The sequence below is a fragment of the Vigna umbellata genome, chromosome 1, assembly GCF_029865625.1.
Source record: "Vigna umbellata cultivar VRB3 chromosome 1, Vumbellata_1.0, whole genome shotgun sequence".
NCBI lineage: Eukaryota > Viridiplantae > Streptophyta > Magnoliopsida > Fabales > Fabaceae > Vigna > Vigna umbellata.
Window position 1 is genome coordinate 25,239,702 of NC_142165.1, and position 27,873 is coordinate 25,267,574.

Genomic DNA, 27,873 nt, shown 5'->3' on the forward strand with positions numbered 1-27,873 from the left:
CAACTCCGTTCGGTCCTGTGAGTGTCTGTTCGGTCTTGAACAGTGTTCGACCATTAACTGCTATACACCGTCCAACCTTCAACTATTACATATCGTTCGGTCTTTGACTGATTGTGATCGTTCGGTCTCAGTCATGCCTTTGCTCAGATGCTAGGTTCAATTCTACCACCACTTCATGTGATCGTTCGGTCTCAGTCATGCCTTTGCTCAGATGCTAGGTTCAATTCTACCACCACTTCACCTTCCAACCGCTCGGTCTCGTTCATGCCTTCTACCGTTCGGTCTTATCTACACAGTCCTGGTGTCTTCTCTTATACAGAAACTTTTAAACTCATACAATAGAAGTCTTCTTATTCTTCACTTTGTAACATCATCAAAATCATTATCTTCAGGATACCAATGTTCCTCATTAGTAACAATTTGGTGGGGAAGCGTTAAGGCTCTCGACCAAGGTGATTTAAATAAATTGAAATTTAGAATTTAAGTTTTACTTACTTTCTTTTTTTTCTAGCTAAATAAAATTATGGTATATAACAAATATCTAAATTATTTTAAAATTTCACAATTAATAAATATAAATTAAAGTAATAACTTCAACATTTAAAATAAGATCAGATTTTAAGTGAATTGAAATAATATGATTATGTATTGTTTATTTTGTAACTCATATTTATAGTTATTATTAACTTTGACTCTTTAAATAATATGAGAGTGTTTAGATAATAAAACAAAACTCTTTATAATCAAGGTTGAAAGAGAAAGAAAGTTTATATATAGAACTTTTTTTCATCTCCACAAACTTCACAATATTGTGTCAATATTACGACCTTAAATCTATTTAAATAAAATGTATAAAATTAATTATTAAATTTGAGGTATTATTTATTTAAAAATTGAAACTATATTATATTTTAGTCTTTAAAAGTCACATCACAACAATAAAAAAATATTTAAATTGTGTTTAATCTTGAATTCAAAAAGCATGTAATTATTAAAATTATGAAAATAGTATATTTTTCCATTATTTATATATATTTATATATATATATATATATATATATATATATTATTTAACATAAATATATTTGCATACACTTTTTATATTTCTATTTTATTCTTATTTGTATTTTAAAATATAAAATAAGAAAAACTACTAAGTCAGTAATATTTAATCATCACCTTACAAATATGTTTCAACAAAACAACCAAGAAGCATCTACTATCTTTTATGTAACTTTTTGTTTTCTTTAAATTTAGTGGTAGAGAGTGTCTCTTTCCACTACCAATATTATATAATTTAAATTTAAAAGTAAAAATATTTACAGTATCATTTAGATATAATTCATGTTTAAATTATAGATAAAGAATATGTTTATTTGTTTATAATCTTATATTTAAATATTTTTCGATGACATGTTTAAATATTTTTAGTTATTTAGAAATATTTGAAACAAAAAATCCAATTTACTAAATAAGTTTTTAAGAAATTTTTTAATTAATTTTACTCAAACAATTCGTGATAAAAACGCATCTACTTTATTAACATAATTATTAAAAAATATTTCTAAAACAGTACACATATAATTTTGCCAGAAGAATATTTTTAAAACAATACATATATTTGCAAAATAACTATAAATTTATTTACAATAAAATCATAAAAAATATTTATTTTAATTTTATAATAATAATAATAATAATAATAATAATAATAATAATAATAATATTTATTGTTATCATACATAGTGAACAGTACGCTCTTACATGTTTTTCACCGATTATATTATTAAAGTATGAAAATGTTAGTGTAAAATATGTTGACTTAGACTTTTTGGTATCAATGGTTAGAAAAAAAAAATACTTTAACACTTAGGAAAAATCACTCTAACATTTTCATTTTGCTATTTACATTTGTTTTAAGATGTTAAAGGCACAACTTAAATAATACATATTTTAATGTATTTTATAGTTTATAATAAATGTATAAGATTATGAATATTTTATTTTATTTTTATTAACTAAAATATACATAATACATGACAATTTCTCTTTGGCTTCTTATTCTTCTTTCAAAAACCTTTTCTTTAAGAATCATCTTTATTAAAAAAGTATTGATTTATATTTTTATTGTAAAGTGATCAAACAAGAATTTTTATAAAATGTCTTTTTAACTTTGTATGATAGTTTAAAAAAGTTAGTGAAAAACCTACTCACACACTGCACCTGTAAAGTTTGAGTAAACCTTCCTAAAATTAATTTTCGAAAGAAATAGATTTGGTAAAATTGATTTCCAATATGTGATTATACTTAAATGTATTTATTACAAGAAATAAATCAGTAAGAAAATATGGTACGGCTAATTTTATTTTTTTAATTTTTTTCTCTATTTGATATCTCTAATATTCAAATGTAGTAAGGTTATAAGTAGTTTAGGTAACACTCTATGAATGGAAAATAAGTTAAAAATAACATTCATGGATAAAAAAGGCAGCAATTTAAAAAAAAATTATTAAATAACATTTAGAGGATAAAAAGTTATCCATTTTGAAATTAATGAATAAAAAGTACATAAAATTTAGAAGTATCAAAACTGAATTTTACATATTTTAAAGGAATAGAATTATATTTTAAAAACTATACATTTTAGACTATAAAAGTTATTCAAAAGGTATTGGAAAGTTTTAAACTGAAAAAGAAAAGAAAAGAAAAGAAAAAGAAAAAGAAAAGAAAAGAAAAGAATTCGCCCGGGGTATTTGTGGCAGACACCACCATACCCGAAATCCTTTCACAAACAAAACACCGCCCATTCTCACATTCAAAAAACCAGATTAAAGAGGCGCGCACATTTTAGGGTTAAAAAGAGGACAAGATCATCCCCTTCCCTGAATTTTGAATAGTTGTAACTCTTGCTTGATTACTGTTTCAAAGTGCAATCGCAGTCATGTAAGTGAACACTTGCTACTAATTCATATTCTATCTTAAAATGCTCGCGTCATTACGATTGTTTGTATAGGTCGAGGATTTGCGTGAAGAATCTTCCCAAACATGTTGCGGAGGATGAACTACGGGAATTCTTTTCTGAGAAAGGAATAATCACTGACGTCAAGCTCATGCGTACTAAGTAATATACTACTCTTTCTCTCATAGAATCGTTCTATCCTTATTAAAATTGAAATTGTAACTGTTCTATTTGGTTGTGACTTGCTTTTTAATTCAGAGACGGTAAGAGCCGGCAATTTGCGTTTATAGGGTATCGAACAGAAAATGAAGCTCATGAAGCCATTCGATATTTCAATAATTCTTTCCTTCGCACATCTAAAATTTCATGTGAGGTATGTTATATGTGCTAATTTTTTCTTATATGTTTTACTATGTTTTTTTTTTTTTCAAATTTGTGTTGTTGAAACTGAAAGCCATGAAAGGTGTTTTACAATGTTCTTCTCATTAATCAAGCAGGTAGCTCGAAAACTTGGGGATGAAAATCTTCCTCGTCCATGGAGTCGCCATTCGAAGAAGAAAGACGACAAAGGGACTGTGCCGGATGTGGAGAAACCTGCTAGAACTAAGGGCAGGAAAGACAATTTGAAGAATGGTGTGGATGTTGATGACCCGCATCTTCAAGATTTTCTTCAGGTCATGCAGCCTCGGGTTAACTCTAAGATGTGGGCAAATGATACCTCCGGTTTGACCAGTGTTGACAACAACCGAGGGGTCTCAAATAAGGATAATGAAGGTGCATCAGTTTCAACTGATGACAGTGGCTCATTGGAAGATGGATTTCTGGATATTTCCGAGCCCAGCGGCAAGACACTTGAGCCTGAAGGTGATGAGGTCATTTCAGATATGGATTATTTCAAGAGTAAGGTGACGAAAGAGTGGTCTGATTCTGAAAGCAGTGATGAAGAAGATGACGACAATGATGATAATGACGCCTCATCAGATGATAATAGTGATGTTAATGAAGATGGAAAAATAAGTCATCCAAGAAATGATGCTCGAGAGGTAGACGTAGAGGGCAAAGAAGATACTAGTAGAGAGAAGGTTACCCATGAAAAATCTCAAGTAAATGTGACTGAGCATGGGGGCCAATTATCAAAAACAGAAGACGTGAAAGGAGTTTTTGAGTCCTGTCGGTTGTTTGTCCGTAATCTGCCATACACGACCACGTACTTATATCCTTACATATATCTTCTCTCTTTTTTCTTGAACTTTCTTTTGGATACGTGGGTGATATTATTTTGGCACTGTTTCCAATTGCATTGCTTTCCAAAGAAAAACTATCTTAATTAATCAAGTTGAATCATCTACATTACTAGTATTTATCTGTGGTTTTTGTGGTTCACTTGAACTTAATATTCTTATTTTATATTGTTGGTTTGAATCATTGTTTTGGTCTTTCACAGTGAGGAGGAACTGGAAGAACATTTCAATCACATTGGTAGTATCTCACAGGTTCATTTAGTTGTTGATAAAGATACAAAACGATCCAAAGGAATAGCATATATTCTTTATACAGCTCCAGAATTTGCAGACAGGTAACAATTGGGTGCCTAGAAGTTATTGTCTTGCCTTTTTTTTTATTTTATTTTTTATATTAGACCAACTGTTGTTTTGTTGTAGCTACTATTCTTTTAGTTCATGGTAGGTCATTTGATGTTTTAGGATATTCTTTTAATTTGTCAAGTTAAGCCATTTCATTTCTTTTCTGCAATAAATCTTATGTAGGTTGGCAGTATTGATTCTCTCTGGCCTCTGAAATGTAGTTGTTACTACTTGTCATCTGTGATAGTAACAAATTTTTGGTGATAGTTTACATGACTGTGATAATTGTTTTATCAGGGCTTTGAAAGAGTTAGACAATTCAATCTTTCAAGGAAGATTATTGCATGTTATGCCAGCCTTACAAAGACATTCAGAGAATCAAGAGTAAGTAAAACATAAATCTTTCGGTATGAGCTGGGATCTCATTCTTTTTGCACCAGTCCAATAGTTTATGGTTTGCAATTTTCTTATAGGAACAATGTTTTGAAGGACCAAAGCTCCAAAACCCTCAAAAAACAGAGAGAGGAAAAAAGAAAAGCAAATGAAGCTAGTGGAGATACTAGAGCGTGGAATAGTCTGTTCATGCGCCCTGATACAGTATGTCTCTTGAAACTTATTAAACTGCAATTCATGATTCTAGTTCATCAGTTTTTGTTGAATTGCTGAATAGGCAACTGTAAATTAAAATTCTGAATGATGGTTATCTTAATTTTAATAAGAAAACAACCTTTTCTGGTTAGATTTCAATTTTTCACCATTGTGTTGCCCCTTGTGTGTCTGTGCTGCTCTAGTTCTGAAATACTCTGTTGGCAATTATTCTCACGGGATAAGCTTTTTGGATGGTTCTTGGTGAGCACTGGGTTTCTCTTCATACTCTGGATTAGTTTCTGCTTATTAGGTTTTTAGGATTTGACAAAGAATATTGTGACAATAAGCAATCTACCAATTCACTGATTGGAGGACATATCTCTTATTTTTAGGATTGCCTCTCTATCTACCCCTTAACTTGGGATGGGTCATTATTATGGCATCACATTAGTGTTCAGCTAATGGTTATTTCCATGGAATTGCTATTTCTGGCATCCATAAAGTTTGGGTTTCTAAAATAACTTTTTGTCAAGTTTTGTACTTTGGTTTGAACCTTTGTATGGTTGTACATTTTGTCTTTGTAATAAGTTCCATTTCTATAAAATATCATACAGGGTTGTATGAGTATCATTTCTTATTTTGGAGGCATGGGATGTGGGAGAAATTGCAATGATGTTTCTCATTCTCTGATGCATACACATTTTTTTGAGAATAGAATCTTTATTCCTGGATTCTTTTCGTTTCTTTTTTGACTTTGATGAGTGACGGAATTAACATTATTCTTGATTTTTCTTTCTAAAATTGTTTCTGTTTTTGTAATCTTGTGTTTTGTGTTCTTGAGTTTCCTTGTTTATATTTCTAATGGTGTCTTGACGATAATAGATTGTGGAAAACATTGCACGGAAATATGGTGTAGATAAAAGTGATTTACTTGACGGAGAAGCTGACGATCTTGCTGTACGTATTGCTCTGGGAGAGACTCAAGTGATTTCAGAAACAAAAAATGCATTTAAAAATGCTGGTGTAAATGTTGAGGCCTTGGAGGAACTTGCTAATAACAAAATAGATGGCTTAAAAAGAAGTAATCATGTGCTTTTGGTGAAGAACTTGCCTTATGGTTCCACAGAAAATGAACTTGCAAAGATGTTTGGGAAATTTGGTAGTTTGGATAAAATAATTCTCCCTCCGACAAAGACATTGGCACTGGTATATTTTCTCCTCCTTTGACGATCTTTTTGATGTTTGTGATGTGCCACTGCAATTTATGTTGGATTATTTGCTACAAACTATGCTGTCGTAGGCCCTAGTTTTTGTCCCTGTTTCTAATACATTTTTTTTATTTAGTTTTATTAGTATTTCTTACTTCAGAGTATGTGGGTATGAAACAGCCATATATCCCAAAATATCCAATAGCAAATAACAATCTTATGCTTGTAAATTATACACCTTTTACTTTTGCATTTTAAATGCAATATTTTTACTAAGGGACAAAAGGGTTTATAATTTTTCATTTGTGGACCTTTTTATCCTACATATTTTGTTCTTTAGATGACACTTTGACTGTAATTTTTTTGTTGTATGGGAATCAGAATATACTGCTGGTATGTTGCTTACTTTTCATGTTTAGAACTTTTTTTCAGCAGTGATATGGATTGGAGAAACTATTGCTGTCACCATTACCTGTTCATTGTTTAATTATATTTGTGACTAGTGTTGAGTTATTTGGAAATGATATTTCAGGTTGTTTTCCTCGAACCAGCGGAAGCTCGAGCAGCTTTTAGAGGTTTAGCTTACAAGCGTTATAAGTAAGATTTTTTTTTTCCTCTTGTGGTGTTTGGAAAATGAAAGCATTATGTGAGAGTGGTTTTTGTCAGAGCTCATTCTTTGTTACACACAGAGTGTGGAGCGTGTGAGGCATGAAGCATAAGAGAAAAATAAATAGAATCATAGACATTAGAGAAATAACAATATGTGCAAGCTGTGTTAAAGCCAATCCCAGGTCTGTATCAAAGTGATTACATGTTCTGAATGCTAGACAAATGAGATTGGTTTTGGTAATTTGTCCAGTCTCCCAAAATCACCTAACATGTTGCCTCACCTCTAGCCGCAGAGCTCCCCAACCCCCTCACACACACGTACACACAGAATTGCCAATACCAAGAATTCGCAAAATAATGTCCCGTCCTCTGTATTTGCTATCATTTCCTCACTCCCACTTTAACCCTTTCCTATGTACTGTACGCCTAACTCTTTGGGTCTAATTGTGGAAGAATAGAAAAACAAATTAACACTGTAATGTAACTTTTTTTGTTTTTACTTATATTAACTGATTGGTTGGGACTGAAAAGTAACCCCAAGAGGCCTCATACAATCACTATTATACTTTTTTCTCTTGAATGGATTAGTAATCTTGGTTAAAGCAGCCTCTCTTCCTTTTCCAATATAAAAGAAAATCTACAAATGAAAACCTTTACAGTCTTGATTAATTGAAGGTTATTTAATTGTTTCATATACAATTCACTGTAGGGATGCTCCACTATACTTGGAGTGGGCTCCTTCCAATATTCTTAGTCAAAGTTCAACATCAAAAAATGATGACATGAATGGTGCAATTGGTGAAAATGATGCCAAGAGGCAGATATTGGAGCAAAACGTGGAAAGAATAACAGATGTTGATATTGATCCAGACAGAGTAGAGGTCTGACCTATTAAATCCTTTTCTTTTGATATTCTTTTCGTTTAATTGTGTTCTATTTTCTGATCTGATGTATTAGTCTTTTGGGGGATAAGAAAATGAAAGATAATGTCAGTATAAACATAAACAGAGATGTTTTAGGTCTTTTTATATGGTAGTGACAACAAAACAGGATAAAAATGAGACCATTCAACATTTACTACCCTTGAAAGTCCAATATGTGAGAAAATTATTTGACACTAGAAAAATACTCAAGTCACGCAGTCATACAATCAAGGCTAAAATTATTTGAAAAAGAACAAATATTGGAAATAAGAATATTTAGCCCCTCTTAATTTTGCAAATGAAGATTTTTCTTTCCTTTTATATTTGTTGTGACATAAGTATTTATCCCATAAGCATTTGTAACTTTTCTTGAAGGTCCCTACATTTAAATGTTTTTTGGCCTATATCTATTCTTTCGAGGTTCTTCTTATCTATGTAAATAAGAACAGTTTTGAAAATTTCATTTTCTTAGATGATTATAATATTGAAGGGTATGGGTTCCCTGAAAGGAGAGGTATGTTCTTGCCTCATATATGTTCCAGGATTCTGCTTGAATACATACGCAGTCTCTGACTTGTCCAGTCTCTACCCTCTCCACGTGTCATATGATTGAAATTATCCTTTAGCTAGACTGTCTAGTCAGTATGATACTTAGCATTTTATATTCAAAAAGATAATGCTGCCATGCCTTATAAAATAGTTAGAAATGAGAATTTGGTTTCTGAGTCCTTGCTCATAATGATTAGTCATCTGTCTATATTTTTTAATTATGGTGCTACTTTGTAGAAATATTCTATATGCTTGAAACTAGTTGCTTCTAACTAATCCATAATGCTTATTCTTCATCACTAATTATTGACTAATCTGTCATGCTTTAGGCTCGGTCCTTATTTGTCAAGAACATAAATTTCAAGACAACAGATGAAAATCTGAGGAAACATTTTAGTGAACTCGTGAAAGAGGGAAGAATTTTGAGTGTGAAGGTACTTTTTAATTGCTAACACTGTATGACTCAGCTGTACTTCGAAATTTTGTTTTGTTGCGTTTCATATTTTAGTTTTTGTTGCTTTCACGTATAGGTGAAGAAGCATTTGAAAAATGGGAAAAATGTTTCTATGGGGTTTGGATTCATTGAGTTTGACTCCCCTGAAACTGCTACAAATGTTTGCAGAGATTTGCAGGTATTTACATGTTATTCACATTTTCAGATCCTAATTCTACTTCTCATTTTTTAAATTCCATTCTTGTTTTTTGGATTTAGGGGACAGTTTTGGACAGCCATGCTATTATTTTACAACCTTGTCATGTCAAGAATGATGCGCAGAAACAAAAGACAATTGAGAAGGATAAGAGTTCAACAAAATTGCTCGTAAGAAATGTTGCTTTTGAGGCAACAGAGAAGGATCTAAGACGATTGTTTAGTCCCTTTGGCCAGGTGATTAATTATTGTTGAAATAATTAATTTGAGATAGGGATGCTATTCAGATCCAAACCCAATGGATACTCTTAAAAGTTACGAGCAATGGTTACGGTATCTATCCATCAAATTATGGTTTGGGTATAAGAAGTTTGTTTCTTACAAAATTATGCTGGTAGGGGTGCAATTATGGGTACTGTGTCACCAACCGTACTCATTCTGGCGTAATATATCGACATTTTTAAAATTAAAGATTGGAGTATCTTTGAATATTTTCTTCTATTAAGCTATGCATTTTTGTTTTCAATCAATATGTTATTTCTTTTGATTTTTATCAGTAATATTAGTATATTATGATAGCAATCATGTTTTATTAATTTGTAAAACAAATTCGTATAATCAGAGTAGTAGAAACTGGATTAGAATCACAGAAAATTGCCTTTACTAGAAAGAATAGGAAAACAATTCCCAGTTTATAGAAAAGATCTCGCACTGCAGAACTTTGAAGGTTTCACCTCCCCCTCCCAACGCTCTCATGAATGACAAGCTTGATATGTCTCTCACTGTCCCACAAATTTATAGACAATGTCTTACTCAGTCTATCTAACTCACTAATCTAACTTATGGGGTAACGAACCTGACATGGCTAACTGGTAATAGAGGTTACCTATCAGAGAGACCATACTTGTCAGGTAAGGGTATGGGTGGCGAAGTTGCTACGCATGTGAATATGGGTAAAGGTACGGGTATATAATTTTAAATGTTTATAGGGGGACAAGTGTTTCAGTATCTTATTTAAGCTCTACATGTCGCCATCTGTAATTTGTTCCAATTGCAGGTGAGTTTTTCATTCTTCCTCACCAAATTATTTCTAATGAATCTATTTCCAGTCACATCCTGTAGTCGAGCGATCAAAATATGAATACTTATTATGCCAGTTGGTGATGAACCACACTGGATTAAAATGATAGTGTGTAGTTGTGTTAATATTGCACATGATTTTGGTGCAGTTACCATGTACGATAAATCCAAATTATCTGTTACGTCTTACATCATTGGAATGAGATTTATTCCAAATTGAGACACAAGTAACAGAACCTGATATCGTAGCTATTGTTTATAGGAGTTGTTATGTGACTATTTTACCTTAATTTTGAATTCTGTTTTTGCTCAATTTTAGCTTATATCTAAAGAGATATCTAGTGCATGAGCTTCACATGGATTTTGGTTAATTATGTGTATTTATTTTGGCCAGAACATGTAGATTCAGTTTTCCAGTGCATTTTATTTCTTTCTTTTCACTCGTGTTTAATTGCTCTAAACTGTTCAGATTAAAAGCTTAAGGTTGCCAATGAAGTTTGGAAGCCATAGAGGCTTTGCTTTTGTAGAGTATGTTACTCAGCAGGAGGCACAAAATGCGCTCAAAGCACTTTCAAGCACCCATCTCTATGGGAGACATCTGGTAAGTGAAACAAAATCTTGCATTTGATAAATTTAGTGAATCCCCTAGTGTCCCTCTACCCCCTTGTCTTGGTTATCAAGGTCTGTTAAGATTCCAAGTACTTTAGAACTAATAACCACTATTTTCAGGTAATAGAGAGAGCGAAAGAAGGTGAGAGTTTGGAAGAACTGCGAGCACGAACAGCTTCTCAATTTAGTGACGACCACAAAGGATTTCAAGGTGCTATTAAATTATCCAAGAAAAGAAAGGACGTGGACATCTTAGATGAAGGGAAGACGAAGTTTGGAAGATTTGATGACTAGTACGGGTTCAAATGTCTAAACGGTTTTTGTGCATATGTCCTGAAAATTCAGGGATCACAATTTTGTCATAGGTTCTAAGATATCGCATACGATCTCAAGTGTTAAACAGCTTATAACATTAGTTTTGTATTCTGTATCCATAATTCAATCTCCTATAAAATTTTGTTCACTTATTTACACTAAACTGTATGCCAATATTTTCTTAATCCATTTTTGCATTTAATTTTCCTTGATGTCGGTGGATTAGAACATTGATTTAATCAAGTTTCAAGGTAATTAAATTGATTGGTTAGATGTTAAAGACACCATGGATCTCTGCCACTGCGTAAGAGAAGCAGTGTTGGACTTTGAATGCTGAAAGGAAAGTTGGTTTGGGTGGCGCGAAGAACGTTTGGTTAGTATTGGACTTTGGTCAATGAATCCTTCATTCTTTGTTCTGGACTCAAATCTAACAGTCAAATCCCAATGCAAGCATCTAACTAGCCATAGCCATAGATTTTCTGTTATTCCACCTGCTGCGACCTAACATGTCACAACATATTTACATATCACTAGCAACCCACCATTTATCAACTTTCCCTTTTCCACTTCGTGACTGGTTGATCCAGAGTTTCGGTTTTAAAAGGAAAAATCCAAGTTGAGTTAGCTGGGAGAGTAGAGAAGCTGGGTTGCTCTCGAATGCAAGAAAGTGTGCGTTGTTCAGCTTGTTCTCTTTGGAGTATGCAGCTTTCTTCGTCGCAAGTTTTCCGGTGAGTCCCTGCCATTCAATATGCACCATGAATTGAAATGCTGTTTGCATGTGCTTGTGCTTTTTAATTTCTAGTGCCATTCCTTCAGTTTGGTCTGGGTTATTATTTATCCTCATCATTACTTGTTTCCCCTTTTCGTGCATAAATACAATAAGAATATGCTAGGTGAATAATTTCACATTGCTTGGTTATTTTTCATTTTTATGATTTAAGTGCAGTTTTCGTAGGCCCTGTTAGTTTAATATACAACACCTTGAGTTGATCAAAGCTTGTTTCTGGGATGAAATACTTAAACATTCATTTTGTGTCCCTTTTATTGTTTGATGGCTAAATATACATGAATATTTCTAATTTTAAAAACGAGTTAGTGTATCAGTTTCTGGTGGATAAAGTAAGTCAATACTCATTCTTGAGTATTATACTCTATCAATAGGTTACACAAACCATGCAACTACTTGCATATAAGTGCAAAGGAAAATATGAGTGCAGAATTTTCCCACATTTTCTTCTAAAGAAAAATATTTTTTGTTTTTTTCAAGATATGTACATGTAAAAAGAAGTAATGCTGGTGCTACAGATTTTGTTTCCCAAGAAGGGAAATTTTGTGCAGTGGGAGAGTGCTTTGTGAAATAAACATTTCAAGTACAAAAATAAACACAAAATAAAGGTTTTCTTTCTGCCGTAAAAATGACCTGTACTATATAGTGATGTGTACTCCATTACGTTTTTTTAAACAAAACATAAAAAGACACAGTACGATTTGCACATGAAAGAAAAAAAAAATCAATCAAACGGTCAACACAGTTTGGAAAATATGAGTTGCAAAGACTGGTAGATTGATTACTCTGAGTTGAGTTCAAAATCATTATGTTGGTAAAAGTTTTTGTCGCCTTCCATATTTGTAAAATGTCCAGACTTTATAATTGCTCTAAGGAAGGTAAATGGATAAATTTCATTAAGTAATATTAAATATATATATATATATACATATACATATGTATATGTATACATATACATATGTATATATATATATATTATATATATATATATAACGTTTCTGACATGCATTCAAAATAGATACTAATAATTTATCCTCTCACCTTTATTTTTTTTATTGAATTGTTGCTTTTTTACTAATCATTTAAGTTTCAATTAATGATTCACAAAATTTCAAAAGAGACGTACAAATGCAAACTTGTGGAGCTATTATTTGATTGTATAATAACCAGGTTCGAGGTGAAAGAAGACATTTAACATATGTTTCTTTGGTTCTTTTTTAACACAATTTAATTTTGAAGGAATGATTCAAATTAAATACAATAACAATTCCTTAGTTAAGTTAACGTGGTTAAATTACTTTATTATTTTTGTTAAACTCATATACCTACCTATAGGGATATTAGTTTTTGACATACTAAGGTTAGAAATGTGGGAAGATTCTATTCTCAATACACTTAATTTAAATACTATGACCTAATGACCATGCCACCATTAATTTAAAAATAATAAAGTTACTATTAAGATCATATTTACATATTGATTAAACTTTAAATAAATAGAAACACTGACAATATTTCAAAAATACCAAATTTATTATGAGTTAGACGCTAAAAATTTATTTAACTCATTTTAAAACATGGATACGTGCAATTCATTATATTCCTGAAAATATTATAGAACATAATATAATTATTTTTTCAATTAACAAGCACCATAATCTTTATTATTCTGGATTATCATTATGGAGTATGTGTTATATTTTAGAATATTTCTTTTGAAATTGGTTTTATTACGTCATTAAATACTCTTTCAAAACACGTTTCCTAAACTTATATAGTGTAACACACCAAAACAATTATGCATGATGTGATTCATAGTATAATCCTAAAGAACTTTTTTGAAAATAAAGATTTACACTGAAATTATATATACTATAGTTTAATTTTATTTCTAATTGATGTATTTTTTCCATAGACTTTTTTCTTCTTATTTTGAGATTAGACATCTCAAATGTACAACTTAACAAAGTTTCATTAAAATCATTAAAATAATATTGAAATCTATTTTTAAGTTGGTTTTATTCTAATTCAACTTACAAAAATTTCAGATTGTACATTATACAACACTATTAGAATGTTACTTAGAACTTGTTCATTTATGTTTATAAGATTTTCTTTAGTGAATTATATTTTTTTTCCTTTTAGGTTTGAATTTAATCATTTAAACACATTTGTTTGTTTCTCATCATTTTAATTTTCAAATATACAAATTGTGAAAACTAAAAGTAGTGTATTTCCGAATTGGAAAAATTAAAAGTAAACAATTATTTTAGAAAGTCTAGAATCGATGTTTTGAAAATTTTAAAGTGACAAAAAACGTGTGTGTGTGTGTGTATATATATATATATATATATATATATATATATATATATATATATATATATATATATATATATATATATATATATATTTTAAAAAAATCTATAGGTTAAAATATAGTATATTAGCGCGCATGCAATAATACAATCTTAAATATTACCCAAATCTAATAGCAAATGGTTCAACGTTGGGCTGAGTTAGTAAATCACCTTGGATCGTTTTACATTTCTTCAAGTCAAAAATAAATCATGCCTAATATTTTAAAATTGAACAGATTATTGAAGTGAAAAAAAAGAAGTTACAGTTTAACTAAATATTGGCTGAATGATGAAAATTTATTTCTTAAAATTAAACAAGTAAAAACATTGATTCATATAATATAAAATACCGGTAAAAATTTAGCATGATTTTGTCCAAGATCAAGTTAAATTTTAAATTAACCTATAAGAATCATATTAACTATGTTATAAAGTAAAAATACAAATAAGATTTGAATTAATAAAAAATAAAATTTAAGAAAAAATGATTAATTTACTATTTAAAGTTATAAAGCATTTACTAACACAAAAAACAAGGGGAATTGCTTCATGCAACCCACTGTTTTTCTTTCTGCACCCTAACACTTGTGGAATTTATTTTCTGAAACATTTCGGATTTGTTTTTTCGAACAGCAATCACCCCTCCCTATCACGGAAAAAGTAGGTTTTTTATGGGGGTGGATGAAGAAATGTAATAGGGTGTAAAAAACAAGTTTAGCCAGTTCAAGACTAAGTTCACGTTTCTAAGTTCCAAACATTATTAATTTGAGGACTTGAAATTTTGGATAAAGTTTCATATTTTTGGTGCCACAAAGCTTGAACCATTTGAATAGTTTATAGTATACTTGACTCAATAACTATTAGTTAATTTTGTGATCTATTTTGAAAAGATGGAATGTTATATTTTTAATGAAATTTATTGGATTATACTCTAAGGGATGAAACTCATTGAAAAATCTCCATTTTTTTATCCTACATGTTTTTCATTAAAAGCTGAAACCAAATCTGAACCACTTTAGCAATCATATACTCCCTTTATCACTCTATAATTCTTACTTAAATTCATCTGTCAAAATTTGATATCAAGACAAAAACATACTTCTTTATCATTTGTTATCATTATCCCTCCTATCTTAGAGCTTTAGCAGCATTGTAGACACCTTCTATAGCATGTATTGGCACATCCCTCATGTTTTGGGCATTGTATTAATCTACATTTTCATATATCCTATCTTCATTATCTTACTTCTTATTTAGCAATTTTATATTACAATTTTATAATTTTTTTCTATAAATAAAAATATAGTATGTCTTAGAAATGTTGTTTTAAACAATGTATTTGTTTTTCATAAATGCTCAAGAGTTCGTTTATTTTTTTTAAGTGTTTTTTTACTTAGTTTTATATTTAAATTCTACTAGTTGTTGAACTAATTTGAGGTAAATTTTAAATTGTTGTCTATCCTCGTATATTTGAATGTTTTTTTTATTTGGTTAAACATTAGGAGGATCCAATTCTTAAACTTATTGAAGACTTTTGATTATTATTTCATCACGAATACTCATATGGGCTATTGATAATGAATTACTCAAAAAAGGTATATTGTACCTCTCAAAGATGAAAATTTAGATGATCCCAACAATTTATATCAACATAGTCTAACATGATCTTTGTTTTATGCAATCCTAGGATAACTCCACCTTTGTTGCTTCCCAAATACACATGTTCATAAATGGAAAAGTTCCTACCTTATGACTACCCACTACCTTCCATTTGGACAAGATGTCCAACCCTCTAGTAGTCATGTGTCTATGACACATGTATCAAATTGCACTGCCAAATAAGGCGTCATCAAACAGGACAAATGTTAAAACATCGAATAAAATACAAATTTCCTTCCTTTGATCCTAGCCTCACCATAACTTTACTTCTTCCTCATGTTGAATATCTCTCCAAACAACATTTATAACCATTCATACTTAAGACTCCAACTGATATAAGGTTTTTCTTTAGCTTTGAAATATACCTAGCTTTAATCAATGTACAAATAATGTCATCATGTATTCTTATATGCAAAAAACCAATGTCAACCTTCTTAGAAGAAATTGTCTATCAAATACCTTTTATGTCATCAAATGTGGTAAACTACTCCATTCAAGGAGCATCCATAATCTAACATCGACAAATCAGATGACTATTATCTTAAGATGATGACCAACACTAGACAACACCTATTAAAGATCTAGGCGAAGAATGCACAAAATGCTAGATGTGTTTAAAAAGTAGGCGAAACCTTGAAGGCAAGATTCATATGAATAATATACACAATATAAATAAGATCATAAAAGAACAAAACAGTACATAGAAGAATATATGGAGTATTCCTTAGAAAGACAAGATGTTAGGTGCCAAGAACAAATAGTCTTATACACAAACATAATAAAGACAAATTGACTAAATGTGAAAATTGTCTAAAATAACAAGTTGATCAAAACACATTCCAAAATTAATTATGACATAGATGAAGATCCATTTAAGTTTGTGTGTTCAATTTGGTGTACTTGAAACAATAGAGATTAATTAAAGAAAAACTTGTCTTTCATACAACAATTTGAGTTTAATAACAAAATATATCAATATAATATTATGTTATGAAAAGACTCAAACATAGGACAAGTGAAAGCACATAAACTACAACAATTCAATTTAGGACATCCATAATAGGAAATTTTCCTATGTAAAAAATAACAAGTGAGTGAGTTAATGATCTAATGCATAAATAATCAAATATACATGTACTATTTAAAGACTACATGAAAAAGTTCATAAGGTTCTAAGTGTTTATAAAAATAGCTTATTTGTTTGATAAATAAAAGTATGTTATTTGTAGTTAGCCTTATAATAAGGAGTGATTAGTTGTATATATCTCTTCTTGTTAACTTTTGTTGTATAGCTATAACTTTGTATATTTAACTATAAGTAGTTTATGTGCTTGTTTTTAATCTTAAAAAGAGATTAGAGGATAACTAGAAGTAACTTTATATAATAAGGTAAAATTGACAATATAACTAATTGTAACAACAATTTTAATAAACAAAACACTCATCATCATTTTCCATTACTCATATCTCCCTATGTTAGATGCTTGTAAAAATATTATGAGCTCGTTTTTAAAATTACGTGACAACCCTCTAATTGTTTATAATATAATTATTTGTGAAAACGGTTCCCTAAATGTTTTATTGGCTCTATTCAAAACTCATTTTTAGAACTAACATCTCCTTTTAAAGAGGTTAAAATATATTATTCACAAGTCAAATAAAAAATAAAAAATTGCTTGAAATTGAAAACAAATTGTGAAAAATCAATTTTATGTTATATTTTAGAAAAAATTAAATCATTCACCTGATCCTTGTAACTAAATAAATTTAATTTACACATTAACTCAAATTAAAAACAAGCCAAAGAGGCTCGCCATAGTTAGCTATGAGTCTTTGATTTGTGGACCCGCTAATTTTTAATTTTATTGTTTTAGTATGTATATATATTTAAAGAAATTAATCATGTTAATATTTATTAAAAATTAAATTATATAATTATTATATTTAGTTAGATAAATTAAGAATAATACTACTTTTACATATTAAATCACTAAATTAAAATTATTAATAAATTTTTTTTAAATATTTATTATAACAACTCTTTTACATATTTGCATCTTTTAAACAAATATTTTAATTTCAATAATTTACACATAGTGGAATTTTGGAAATGATTCGGTGGATTACGTGAAGTAGTTCGAGACACCATCTTGAACGTCCAAATATTTGTCAATCTATTTGTATAAGCTATTTTAAATGTTATATGGTAAAGTAAAAAGGATTAAAAAAATAATATTTGTGAGATAAAAAAGATTAAAATTGTATGTCTGTAGAGTAAGATAAATCTTAATTAATTCATACAGTTCATTAATACTTATTATTTCTCTTTCGTTATATGATATTTAACTATTATATTTGTACTTCAATTGGTTTCTCTTATTCTGTGTCTCAATTAAAGATCATGACTGGGCTATATTTTCTTGTCATCTATTAATGATACTGATTTCTATGCTAACTTCTAGGCTTGCTTATTGTAGCAAATAAATAACATATCTAAGCTATTTCACTATCCTTCATTCAATAAATAGTATCTATAGGTTATCCATCGCAATCTATAATTTCTCAAGATATTCTTCTATATTCAATTCAAGTGTTTTCTATAGTTTTTAACACTATATTTTCTTTACTCATTTCGTGATTCAAGACGTTGATCAAGCTTGTTAGTTAATTTGACAAGTTCATAATTTCCGGTAGCTTTTATTGCATGTACTGACATTTAATTTCATTCTGGACCGCATGTATGGCTTATATATATACGTTGCATTTAAAATAAACTTAAATGTATTAGTCTAAGTCTTATGGGTATTTAATGTATTAGCTATTGAAATCTTGGGTAATTAATGTATTAGTCATTGAAGTTTTATGAATAGTTAATGAATTAGTAGTTAGAGTCTTATGTGTAGTTAATGTATTAGTTGTAATTGTTTGTTTTGACTACAACGATTAGAATATGTGAGTCTATAAATTATGAGGTTGATTGTATGAATAACACAACAACACATAGGTGAATAGGTTTATTCATAAAGTAAATACTTTATCTACAAATTGGTATCAGAGTTTGAGTGTCTAAGTGTTTGAGAAGTTTAAGTGAGATGGTCAACCTTACAAATAATGTGCTCCTTTCTTGTTTGACAAAAGATGTCAACTATGATAATTGGAGTCTCTAGACGAAGACTCTTCTTGGTGTCCAAGATAGTTGGGAGGTCGTTAAGGATAGTTTTGTAGAACCAGAAAGCACCGCTGGTTTTACCAATGCCCAGAATAATGCGTTGAAAGTAGTGCACACCAAGGATAAGACAGTCTTGTACATATTGTACCGAGTTGTTGATGAGTCCGACTTCGAGAAGATTGCAAGTGCCAAATCTTCAAAAAAGCATGAGATATATTGGAGAAGTCATATAAAGGGGATGACCAAATGAAGTAGGTTCGACTTTAAACACTTAAGTGCGAGTTGGAGTGCATGAAGATGAAAGAGACTGAAGGAGTAGTCGAGTACATAACTCAGGCAGAAATCATTGCGAACCAACTCATTATAAATGGAGAAATGTTATTTATTAGCTGAGTTGTGGAGAAGATTTTGAGATCGTTGACTAATGACTTTAAGAATGTGTTGTGTGTGATTAACGAGTCAAAGGTCCTATTAATGCTCTCGGTTGAAGAGACACGAGAAGTGAAAGAAGTTGAAGCCACTTAGTTACTCCAAATAAAGATGTCAATTAAAGACAAGAAAGCTTAGAGCACTTTAGGTAAAGGACGTGACTGAGGAGGTAGAGGAAGTGGTTTTAGGGGTAGAAGTCGAGGACATGACACTAGTGCATAATTGGCCTTTAACGTCACCCTGTAGACGTCGGATCACAAAATAACCAACGTAAATTATTGACTGGTGACATTTTCATAAATAAGTTGGGCATATAAACGTTTGTTAGGAGGGACCTCGACGTCTATAATATTATAGACATCGGGGCCCCTTCTAACAGACGTCTATATGTCTGATAGGTAGATGAAAATTTCTTTTTTTCTGTCTTATAGACGTTTGATCCCGCCACCCTGACGTCTATATACGATTATAGACGTCGGTGCCCCTCTTAACAGACGTGTATATGTCTGACAGGTAGTTGAAAAGTTCTTTTTTTCTACCATATAGACGTCGGATCCCACCATCCGACGTCTAAATAGCCTGACATGGTAGGTGAAAAGTTGTTTTGGACGTCATATTAGTAAGGGCCCTGACGTCTAGGCGAGAATAGACGTCGGTTCCCTAGGTGTCTGACGTCTTGTTTCCTATTAAATTAGAAATCGAACCCGCGGTTACGCGTACTTCATTGTCTTCCTTCTCGCCTTTTCTCTCTGTGGCATTGTATTTCCAGGTGCGTTTTTGTCTCTTTTGAACCGTTTAAACATACTTTTACTCCGATTACATTAGTCTTTGATTGATTATCTTCCATTTGAACCGATTAAAGTGAGTTGTTTTGTTGTGTTTTGGTGTAATTTTTCTCGTGTCTTTTGGTAACGTAGTAGCACATTCTCTCTTTGCTAGTTTCCTCGTAAGAAAAACTTGCGTCTTTTGGATGTCTTATAGCGTTTCAACCCAAAACTGAACCTGGGTCCTTACCTAGTTCTCAAGTCACCGTATTCGTTTTCATTGCCGGTTGGAATGGAACTAGGCAAGGACCCAGATTCGGTTTTCGGTTGAAATGCCATAAGAGGTCCAAAAGACGCAACATTTTCTATGACGAAACTAGCAAAGGAAGAAAGTGCTATTACGCTACCCAAAGACACGAGCTGCAATAGACGTTGGTTAATGCCATGTCCGACGTCTATAGAGCCCTTAGACGTCGGTTAATGCATGTCTGACGTCTATAAAGACGTTGGACCCGTGGAGTTCGACGTCTGATTAATGTTACCCACAAAGACGTCGGGTCTGAATCTGACGTTAAAAAACCAAAATAATAGACGTTAAATATCTTTTTTGCACTAGTGTGAAGAAGAGAAAGAATAGTTCAACCAAAAAAATTGATACGAAGACCATGGAGAGTAGGTTGGTCGAACAACTCAAATGTTGAGTACTTTTGCTACTCAAGCAACATTTAGCTAAGAATTATTGATATGAGAATGGAACAGAAGAAATAACCAACTTTTTCATAGGATGTTGAAAAAAAAGAGGCATCATTGATGATGATGAGAAGGTCAAACATTGGTCTAAACTGAGGAATCGTTCATATCGAGCTTGACAACTTGGGTACCGATCTTAAGTTGATTAGTAACTCGGGCACTATGTGTATTTTCAATTCACCCAAAAACAAGAAAGTGAGGAAGAGTTACTACACATGGAAAGTTGGGATGAAGGATACAAGATTGGGATGAAGGATATAAACATTTAATTTTATGGACGAGTTTTGTTGGGGTTAGAATAAACTTAAATGTATTTGTTGAAATCTTATGAATAGTTAATGCATTAGTCATTCTTATGCATAGTTAATGTATTAGTCATTCCAGTTTTATGAATAATTAATGTTTTAGCCGTTTTTATCCAATTTTGTCAGTTTTAACGGTGAAGAATATGAATCTATAAATTGTTGTTGATTGCATTAATTACACAAATAAGTGAAATTCACATAATAAATTTGTTGTCAAACAATATATATTGCGGAATTTGAAATGCTTCATGTATTGATCCATGTCACATTTTTTGTGTGGTGAATTTTGTTATGTAAGCATAAAGTGTGCAATGCATTTCTTATCTCTGTAAGTGATATGAATATGACCCTAAACCTTAAACTGTACACATTTTTAACTCTTTTAGTTTCATTTTCTTAAACAAAGATAGATATAAAAAACAATAAAAGTTAAAATTAATATAAACCCCGTGCGAGAGAACAACCACGAGAGTGAATATAAAAGAAAACAATAAATTAATAATATATACTAGAAAACAGATTGAAAAAGAAATATCACTATAATATTTCACCATGCTGATGTTGATTTCAGTTATTTAGAGCATGTACTTGATGAATTTCTCTTGTTCTTTCGAAACCTGGAATAAATTATGAGAATCACTTAATAATATTTAGGAATTTAAGTTTGAGTTTATATCTTATATTAAATAAAAAATGATAAAATTGAATAACACATAAAAAAGAAAATCTACAAATTTATTATCTTAAGATTTGAAATTAAAGGTGATGTTTATTATTAATGTGGGTTTGGGTTTGACTCAAGTTGAATCTTTGCGTGAATGTTAATTTCTATTTACAGTTGTTACATTTTCATTTATCCTCACTTCTACTTCTCTGAAATACTTGGACATACATATCTGCTATACATTTTAGATAGTTATGAAGATAACCTTCAAATTTATAGTATAAGCTCTATCTATGTAATTCTGGGGTTACTTTTTCAATTTTGGATTTATGTTTTGCACTAGTGAATTCTGGTTTTGCCATTTCCAACTATTTGGTGAAAGAGATATATATACTTTCATCTGAGTAAAACTCTTCATATGTGTTTATTTATGTAAGCCATGATCAATGCATTTCATCAGTTTTTCACCTTGAAATTTCAGGTCTGACATCATGACATGGGTAGCAGTTCATGCATGGCTGGCATTGTGTAAGTCTCATTTTATCAGAATAGAGATTTGGTCCGAATATGCATGCTTAAATGGTTTTCGGTAAATTAGTTTATTTCAAAGGATGTCTTTTAAGGCATGAGAATTTTAATATGGTTAGCTTATTTCACCTTATATATCACACTTGGATAATAAAGCATTTTTTTAAGTTTCTGAAGAGAAATTATGTTTTTTTAATCCAATTAGTGTACATGTGATGTGTTAAATACAAGTTGTTTTGATGTATCACTCCTACACGTTTTCAATACTTTTTTTTTCCACAAAAGAGGAAAAAATCTATTATAATATATAATACTAATTACTTGTGAATACTCTGGTTAATGAAGAGGGGCTCCTAATTTCTTTAAATTAATTTATTATTATATATATTTGACGTATATGATCTACTTTGGGTGGAGTTCAGAGTTCTATTATGAGTTTGTTTTTAAAATGCACTTTGAAAAATTAAAGAAATATATACCTTCCTTAATTTCAACTAGTAAATTATGATTATTGAGCATATTAAAACAAACCCTTATAAGTGTGGTTACTTATATTAGGTTAGTTTTTATGAATTTTATTTGTGTGTGACTGGGTTTATAGCTTGTAGTAGAAAGTATATAGTATGAGAATCTTATAGTCTTTTTTAAGTAGTTTGTTTTTGTTTTTTACTTTTCATTATATATGGGTTGGAACATCTTGCTTATATTTATATTACACATCCTTTTGTCGATAACAAAATGGTTATATTTATTTATAAACAAATTATATGTATATTATTCAAATACTTATAGAATTAATTATATCTTTTGATTATTAAGCATTTATTCTAGTGGTCTAAAAGTCAATAAATATATTTTTTCACTAGAAATGCTTACTCATTTTTTTTTCACTCATCACATTGATACATTGATATCATAAAACTTTTATTCACTTAAGAGTTGAAGAATCATGATTTTCTACTTTATCTTTTTCCAATGTGGATCTTTATTCAATCTTTTCCAGCAAGCTTGGCCTTCATCTCTCGTGAGGATAAACTCAATTTCTCTAAAATACCATTCTTTCAGTTAAGAACACTATCTTTTTTAAGTTGTTTATGGGCATTCATGCACATTGATGTATTATATTATGCATAGAATATGTTGTTTGATAAAATACAAACAAAAGGCAATTAACATGAGAAAAAAAAATATAGTGTTGGAAAATACGTTTCAAAAAGGATGAAATCATAGCTCACCTTATATTTTCATTCACCTTCTTTTCATCTGTCCTGAAACAATGTACAAAGTTATTTGTGGTCTTAGATGTGATTGAATTTTGTAACATATTTATGGTCTCACCAGAAAATAAAAAGCTTTATGGATTCTGTGATTTGCCTTAACATTTTCTTCAGATGGCGAGTTTGTAATGTAATTTATAAAATTTATATTTTAATCGGATAATTATTAGATAAAAGGTTTTTTAATGGCCACCGGATTGTATGGCTTACATAAAAGTCTCGTAATATATATGAATTTTCTTTTATATATGCCAACGTAGTATATGTATATAAAATACACTATTTGCTTGTGGTTAACGTAAAGTATACTATTAGACATCTAATCAATTTTTACAGCCACTTTATGTTTATTATTTTTCTTTTTAATTTCCTTTTTACTTTACAAATATAAGAGTTTAATTTTTTTTAATGATTAAATTATTTCTAAAAATAATTTTTTTAGTGATATGTTTAGTGTAAAATTTGATTTTCCTCAAGTAAATTCTTCTTGCCGTAAAAAAGGGGTAAATTCTTAAGGGATAATTTATATTCTTAAACTTTGTGCAGGCTGATTTGACCTCTTTAATGATGACAGTATAAAAAACAAGAAAATATCCTTTGACATTCCCTACAAAGTTCAGGAACAAACACATATAATTCTTCATTCACATGTGGTTATGTTTCCATATACGTGGGAACGACAGGCCCAGTTGTTTGAATTTTTTCATAAAAATCTATAAAAAAATTTTTTTATATAAATTAAAATGAACTTATACTCAAATTAGAAAAATAAAGAATTTATTTGAGAAATTTTATACATGTAATGTATATCTATTATTACATTATTTATAGAGTATATCTTAAATTGTCTTATTCAAACTCATTGTTACAAGAAAACAAACTCTCTTTTTTTCTTTTCATTCTGAGAGCATCAAAATTGATCATGAATATCTTTTAAGTGATGAAGAAAGAAGTTTAATTTAATCAAGCGAAGAAACCACACATAATACATCTTGATTCCACTTAGCTTACACAAACCATTAAAGTAAAACGGTACTATGATTTAAAACACAAATCATAGTACAGTAATAAACCTGTTGTGTTTTGCATAGCAAGCTAGAAGCAATATGCATGTCATGGAATTGAACACGCCAAACTCAACAAGTCCATGACTAAAAGTATCATACAACAAAAGCAACTACACATATGTGGAACCATGAATAACACAACAACAATAAAATCTTATCTCACTATGTAAGATCTGTTATATGGATCATTAGTTGTCTTTCAGCTCCATTAAAGCCAAAGCTTCAAAAGGTATTGTTCACTGTGAGATCCCTCTTGATGACTCCTCTAATGTCCTTCTCTTCATATCTTTTCACAGGATACAAAACAAAACATGTATACATAAAAATCACAGTATTCTCGGACACTTGGTATTTGATGAAGCAGTTAACAGATAAGAAGAGTGGTAGATACTATTGATTGTGGTGATGGTGATCATGAGCCATCTTGATGATGGGATCGTTAACGTGATGGGCGAAAGTAGTAGAAGGCACGAGAGGCGATTCCCAGAGAACCCCAAGGTCATCATCGTAACCCTGCGATGTGGAAGCAGTTGTCATTGAAACCAGAGGATCATCCACACGATCATCACACGGCAGTGGAATGCAACGCTCACTGGGGAGCTCTGTTTGCACGTGGTGCTGCTGGGACGCAAAAGCATCCTCGTTGATCAAGGAGTTGAGGAAGGAAGAAAAAACATCATCTGAGTAATAATTGATGTTGATATCATCGTTGCAATCCTCACTGTCCATGAACCCCATTGCAGAAACATCATCTGTGACAGCAGCCACTTGATTGCTAATGTTGTTATTATCAAAGGGGTTTGAAACGGGAGGTTGGAGGTGTTGACCCAAATGATGAATCGCATGAATTCCTTGATTAACAAGAGTGAGATCATGACAAGGGTTGTGGCCGGTGATGATCATTGGAGGAGGCACAGAGGGTGGAGTGACGGTAAAAGTAGTAGAAGGAGTAGAAGAAGAAGGAATATTGATATTCATGGACGGTGGGTTGAGAGGTTTGTGAGTTCTGGGATCAATCCCTTGGCTAATGAGCTTTTTACTTAGATGGGTGTTCCAATAGTTCTTTATTTCATTATCTGTTCTTCCAGGAATCCTCCCAGCAATCAAAGACCACCTAATACACAAGACAAGAAATCAAACCCTAGCTAGAAAAGAGAAGAAATAACACGAACCCTAATTCTGTTTTTGACAAGAAGAAACCCTAAACCCTGAATGTAAACAATATGTATATTACCGGTTGCCGAGGAGGCGGTGGAGGCGGAGGATGAGATCTTCCTCGTCAGGGGCGATGTGGCCGCGTTTGACGGAGGGGCGGAGGTAGTTCATCCAGCGGAGACGGCAGCTTTTGCCGCACCGGAGAAGGCCAGCACGCTTGGGGAGCGTTCTCCAACGCCCTTCTCCTTCTTTCTTGATGTAATTGGCTAACACCTCATCTTCTTCTGGTGTCCATGGTCCTCTCTTCAAGCCAACTTTACTGCAGCATGGAGTGTTGGTGTTGGAACCATTATTATTGCTGCTACTAATGTTATTGTTGTTGCTGTTGTTGCTATTGTAGCTGGTGGTAGTGCTATTACTACCACCACCAGTCTTCTTGTTCTTGGTTGTTGATGTTGATGAAGGGTTTCTCATGTTGTTGTGGTTGAGGGAATGAAGTGGAATGAAAAAATATATAGTGGTGTTGAGTGGGTTTGTGTTTGGGTTTAGGAAGGAAGTGATCGTGGAAAGGGTGCCTATATAACTGTCTCTCCAAGCTATCATCTTTCTATTTTTTGAGAAACCCCAAATGCACACGCGCCTCAGGCGCCAGTGAGATCCACGAATGGATGGAGATCTCTATTCTCTTACTTGACAACTAAACCTTTTGTCTTTTACTGTGTGCCTTTAATAATTCTGTTTCTCTGTCTCTCTCTTTTTGTTTCTAAAAAACATATTTAAATCTCTCTGGTAGGAACCAACACTACACCATGCAACTATCATTACCCGCCAGTGATTTTTTTTTTTTTGTAATTTTAATTCATTTTTAGTTCTTGATTTCACTTAACAAAAAGAAAAAAAAAATAAACTGAGGGTTTATAAGTGAGCACGTGCGTGTGAAAAAAATTAAAGGTTTGAGCACGTTTAAGTTTAAATGTTAAATCACTTTTTTAATTATTGAGCAATGATTGGTAAAAAAAATAGCTGTAGAGACTATGATCAAAGTATGTAATTATTTCTTCTGTGACTTTATTGTTTCATCTCTCTCTTTTGTTATATATAGTAACATTTTGTATTATTTCATGTTATATTTTACGTTTACTTTTACTATTATTACTTTCTTTTTGTCCTTATTCTCACTTTATATTCTCACTTTATATTCTCTTGTGTGTTTGGCACTTTGATATATTATTAAAATTTGTAAACATATTCAATTTTTTTTTCTAAATTATTCTGAAAATAATTTTTCAAATAACTGTCGAATTACAATCTATCTGTGTTAATACTAACATCCACGTGATATCGCACTATGTTCAATTTTTTTATGATGGTTGTCAAAATAAAAATAATAGTTTGTACGATCTTATCTATACCATATTAACAGTGATTACTTTTAGTTATGTTCTCTTTGGATAATCACTGATTTTGGTCCTTTTAGCATGGCTGAGCTTTTTTTATATTAATGATTAAAAAAATTATATTTTGACAGTTAGTTTTTAAAATATAATTACTTGACAATTCACCTTAGTATTACTAGTGAAAAGGAGGATTGAAATGTGTGCTCTTATCATTTAGATAATTACTTTTATTCTTTATTTTTTCAAAATTTAAAAAATAATTGAGGATAAAATAAAAAGTATGAAAATTAAAGGAGATAATAGTTTATTATAAAGAATAATGATAAAGTTTTTAAAGTTTATATTGTTATTATTATTATTATTATTATTATTGTTATTATTATTATTACATATTAATAAAAAAAATTAGTTAAGGGTGTATTTTATAATTACCTGTATTGGAAATCATTGTCTAGGACGTGTCTTTCGTCCATTGGATGGAGTTTCTTAACAA

At 30.8% G+C, this 27,873-nt stretch overlaps 2 protein-coding genes and 1 long non-coding RNA gene across 3 annotated transcripts; 2 read left to right on the top strand and 1 right to left on the bottom strand.

Moving 5' to 3' along the window:
• Nucleotides 1-2,754: 2,754 nt before the first annotated feature.
• LOC148204996 (nucleotide/nucleic acid binding protein) lies at nt 2,755-11,284 on the top strand. Its single transcript, XM_088101753.1, has 15 exons — nt 2,755-2,943; nt 3,014-3,121; nt 3,218-3,332; nt 3,457-4,166; nt 4,404-4,535; nt 4,840-4,926; nt 5,016-5,139; nt 6,013-6,336; nt 6,871-6,935; nt 7,657-7,828; nt 8,749-8,853; nt 8,950-9,051; nt 9,132-9,305; nt 10,618-10,749; nt 10,878-11,284. Coding segments are annotated over exons 1-15 (2,526 nt in total). The 5' UTR covers nt 2,755-2,941; the 3' UTR covers nt 11,052-11,284.
• A 273-nt stretch (nt 11,285-11,557) lies between these two features.
• LOC148204997 (uncharacterized) lies at nt 11,558-25,265 on the top strand. The gene is made up of 3 exons (XR_015782922.1): nt 11,558-11,800; nt 22,438-22,484; nt 25,125-25,265. It is a non-coding gene; the product is annotated as an uncharacterized LOC148204997 (long non-coding RNA).
• LOC124848423 (uncharacterized) lies at nt 24,606-26,935 on the bottom strand. Its single transcript, XM_047326085.2, has 2 exons — nt 26,063-26,935; nt 24,606-25,942 (listed from the first exon to the last, which is right to left on the bottom strand). Exons 1-2 carry the CDS (start codon nt 26,584-26,586, stop codon nt 25,219-25,221), a joined length of 1,248 nt encoding a protein of 415 aa, XP_047182041.2. The 5' UTR covers nt 26,587-26,935; the 3' UTR covers nt 24,606-25,218.
• Between the last annotated feature and the right edge of the window lie 938 nt (nt 26,936-27,873).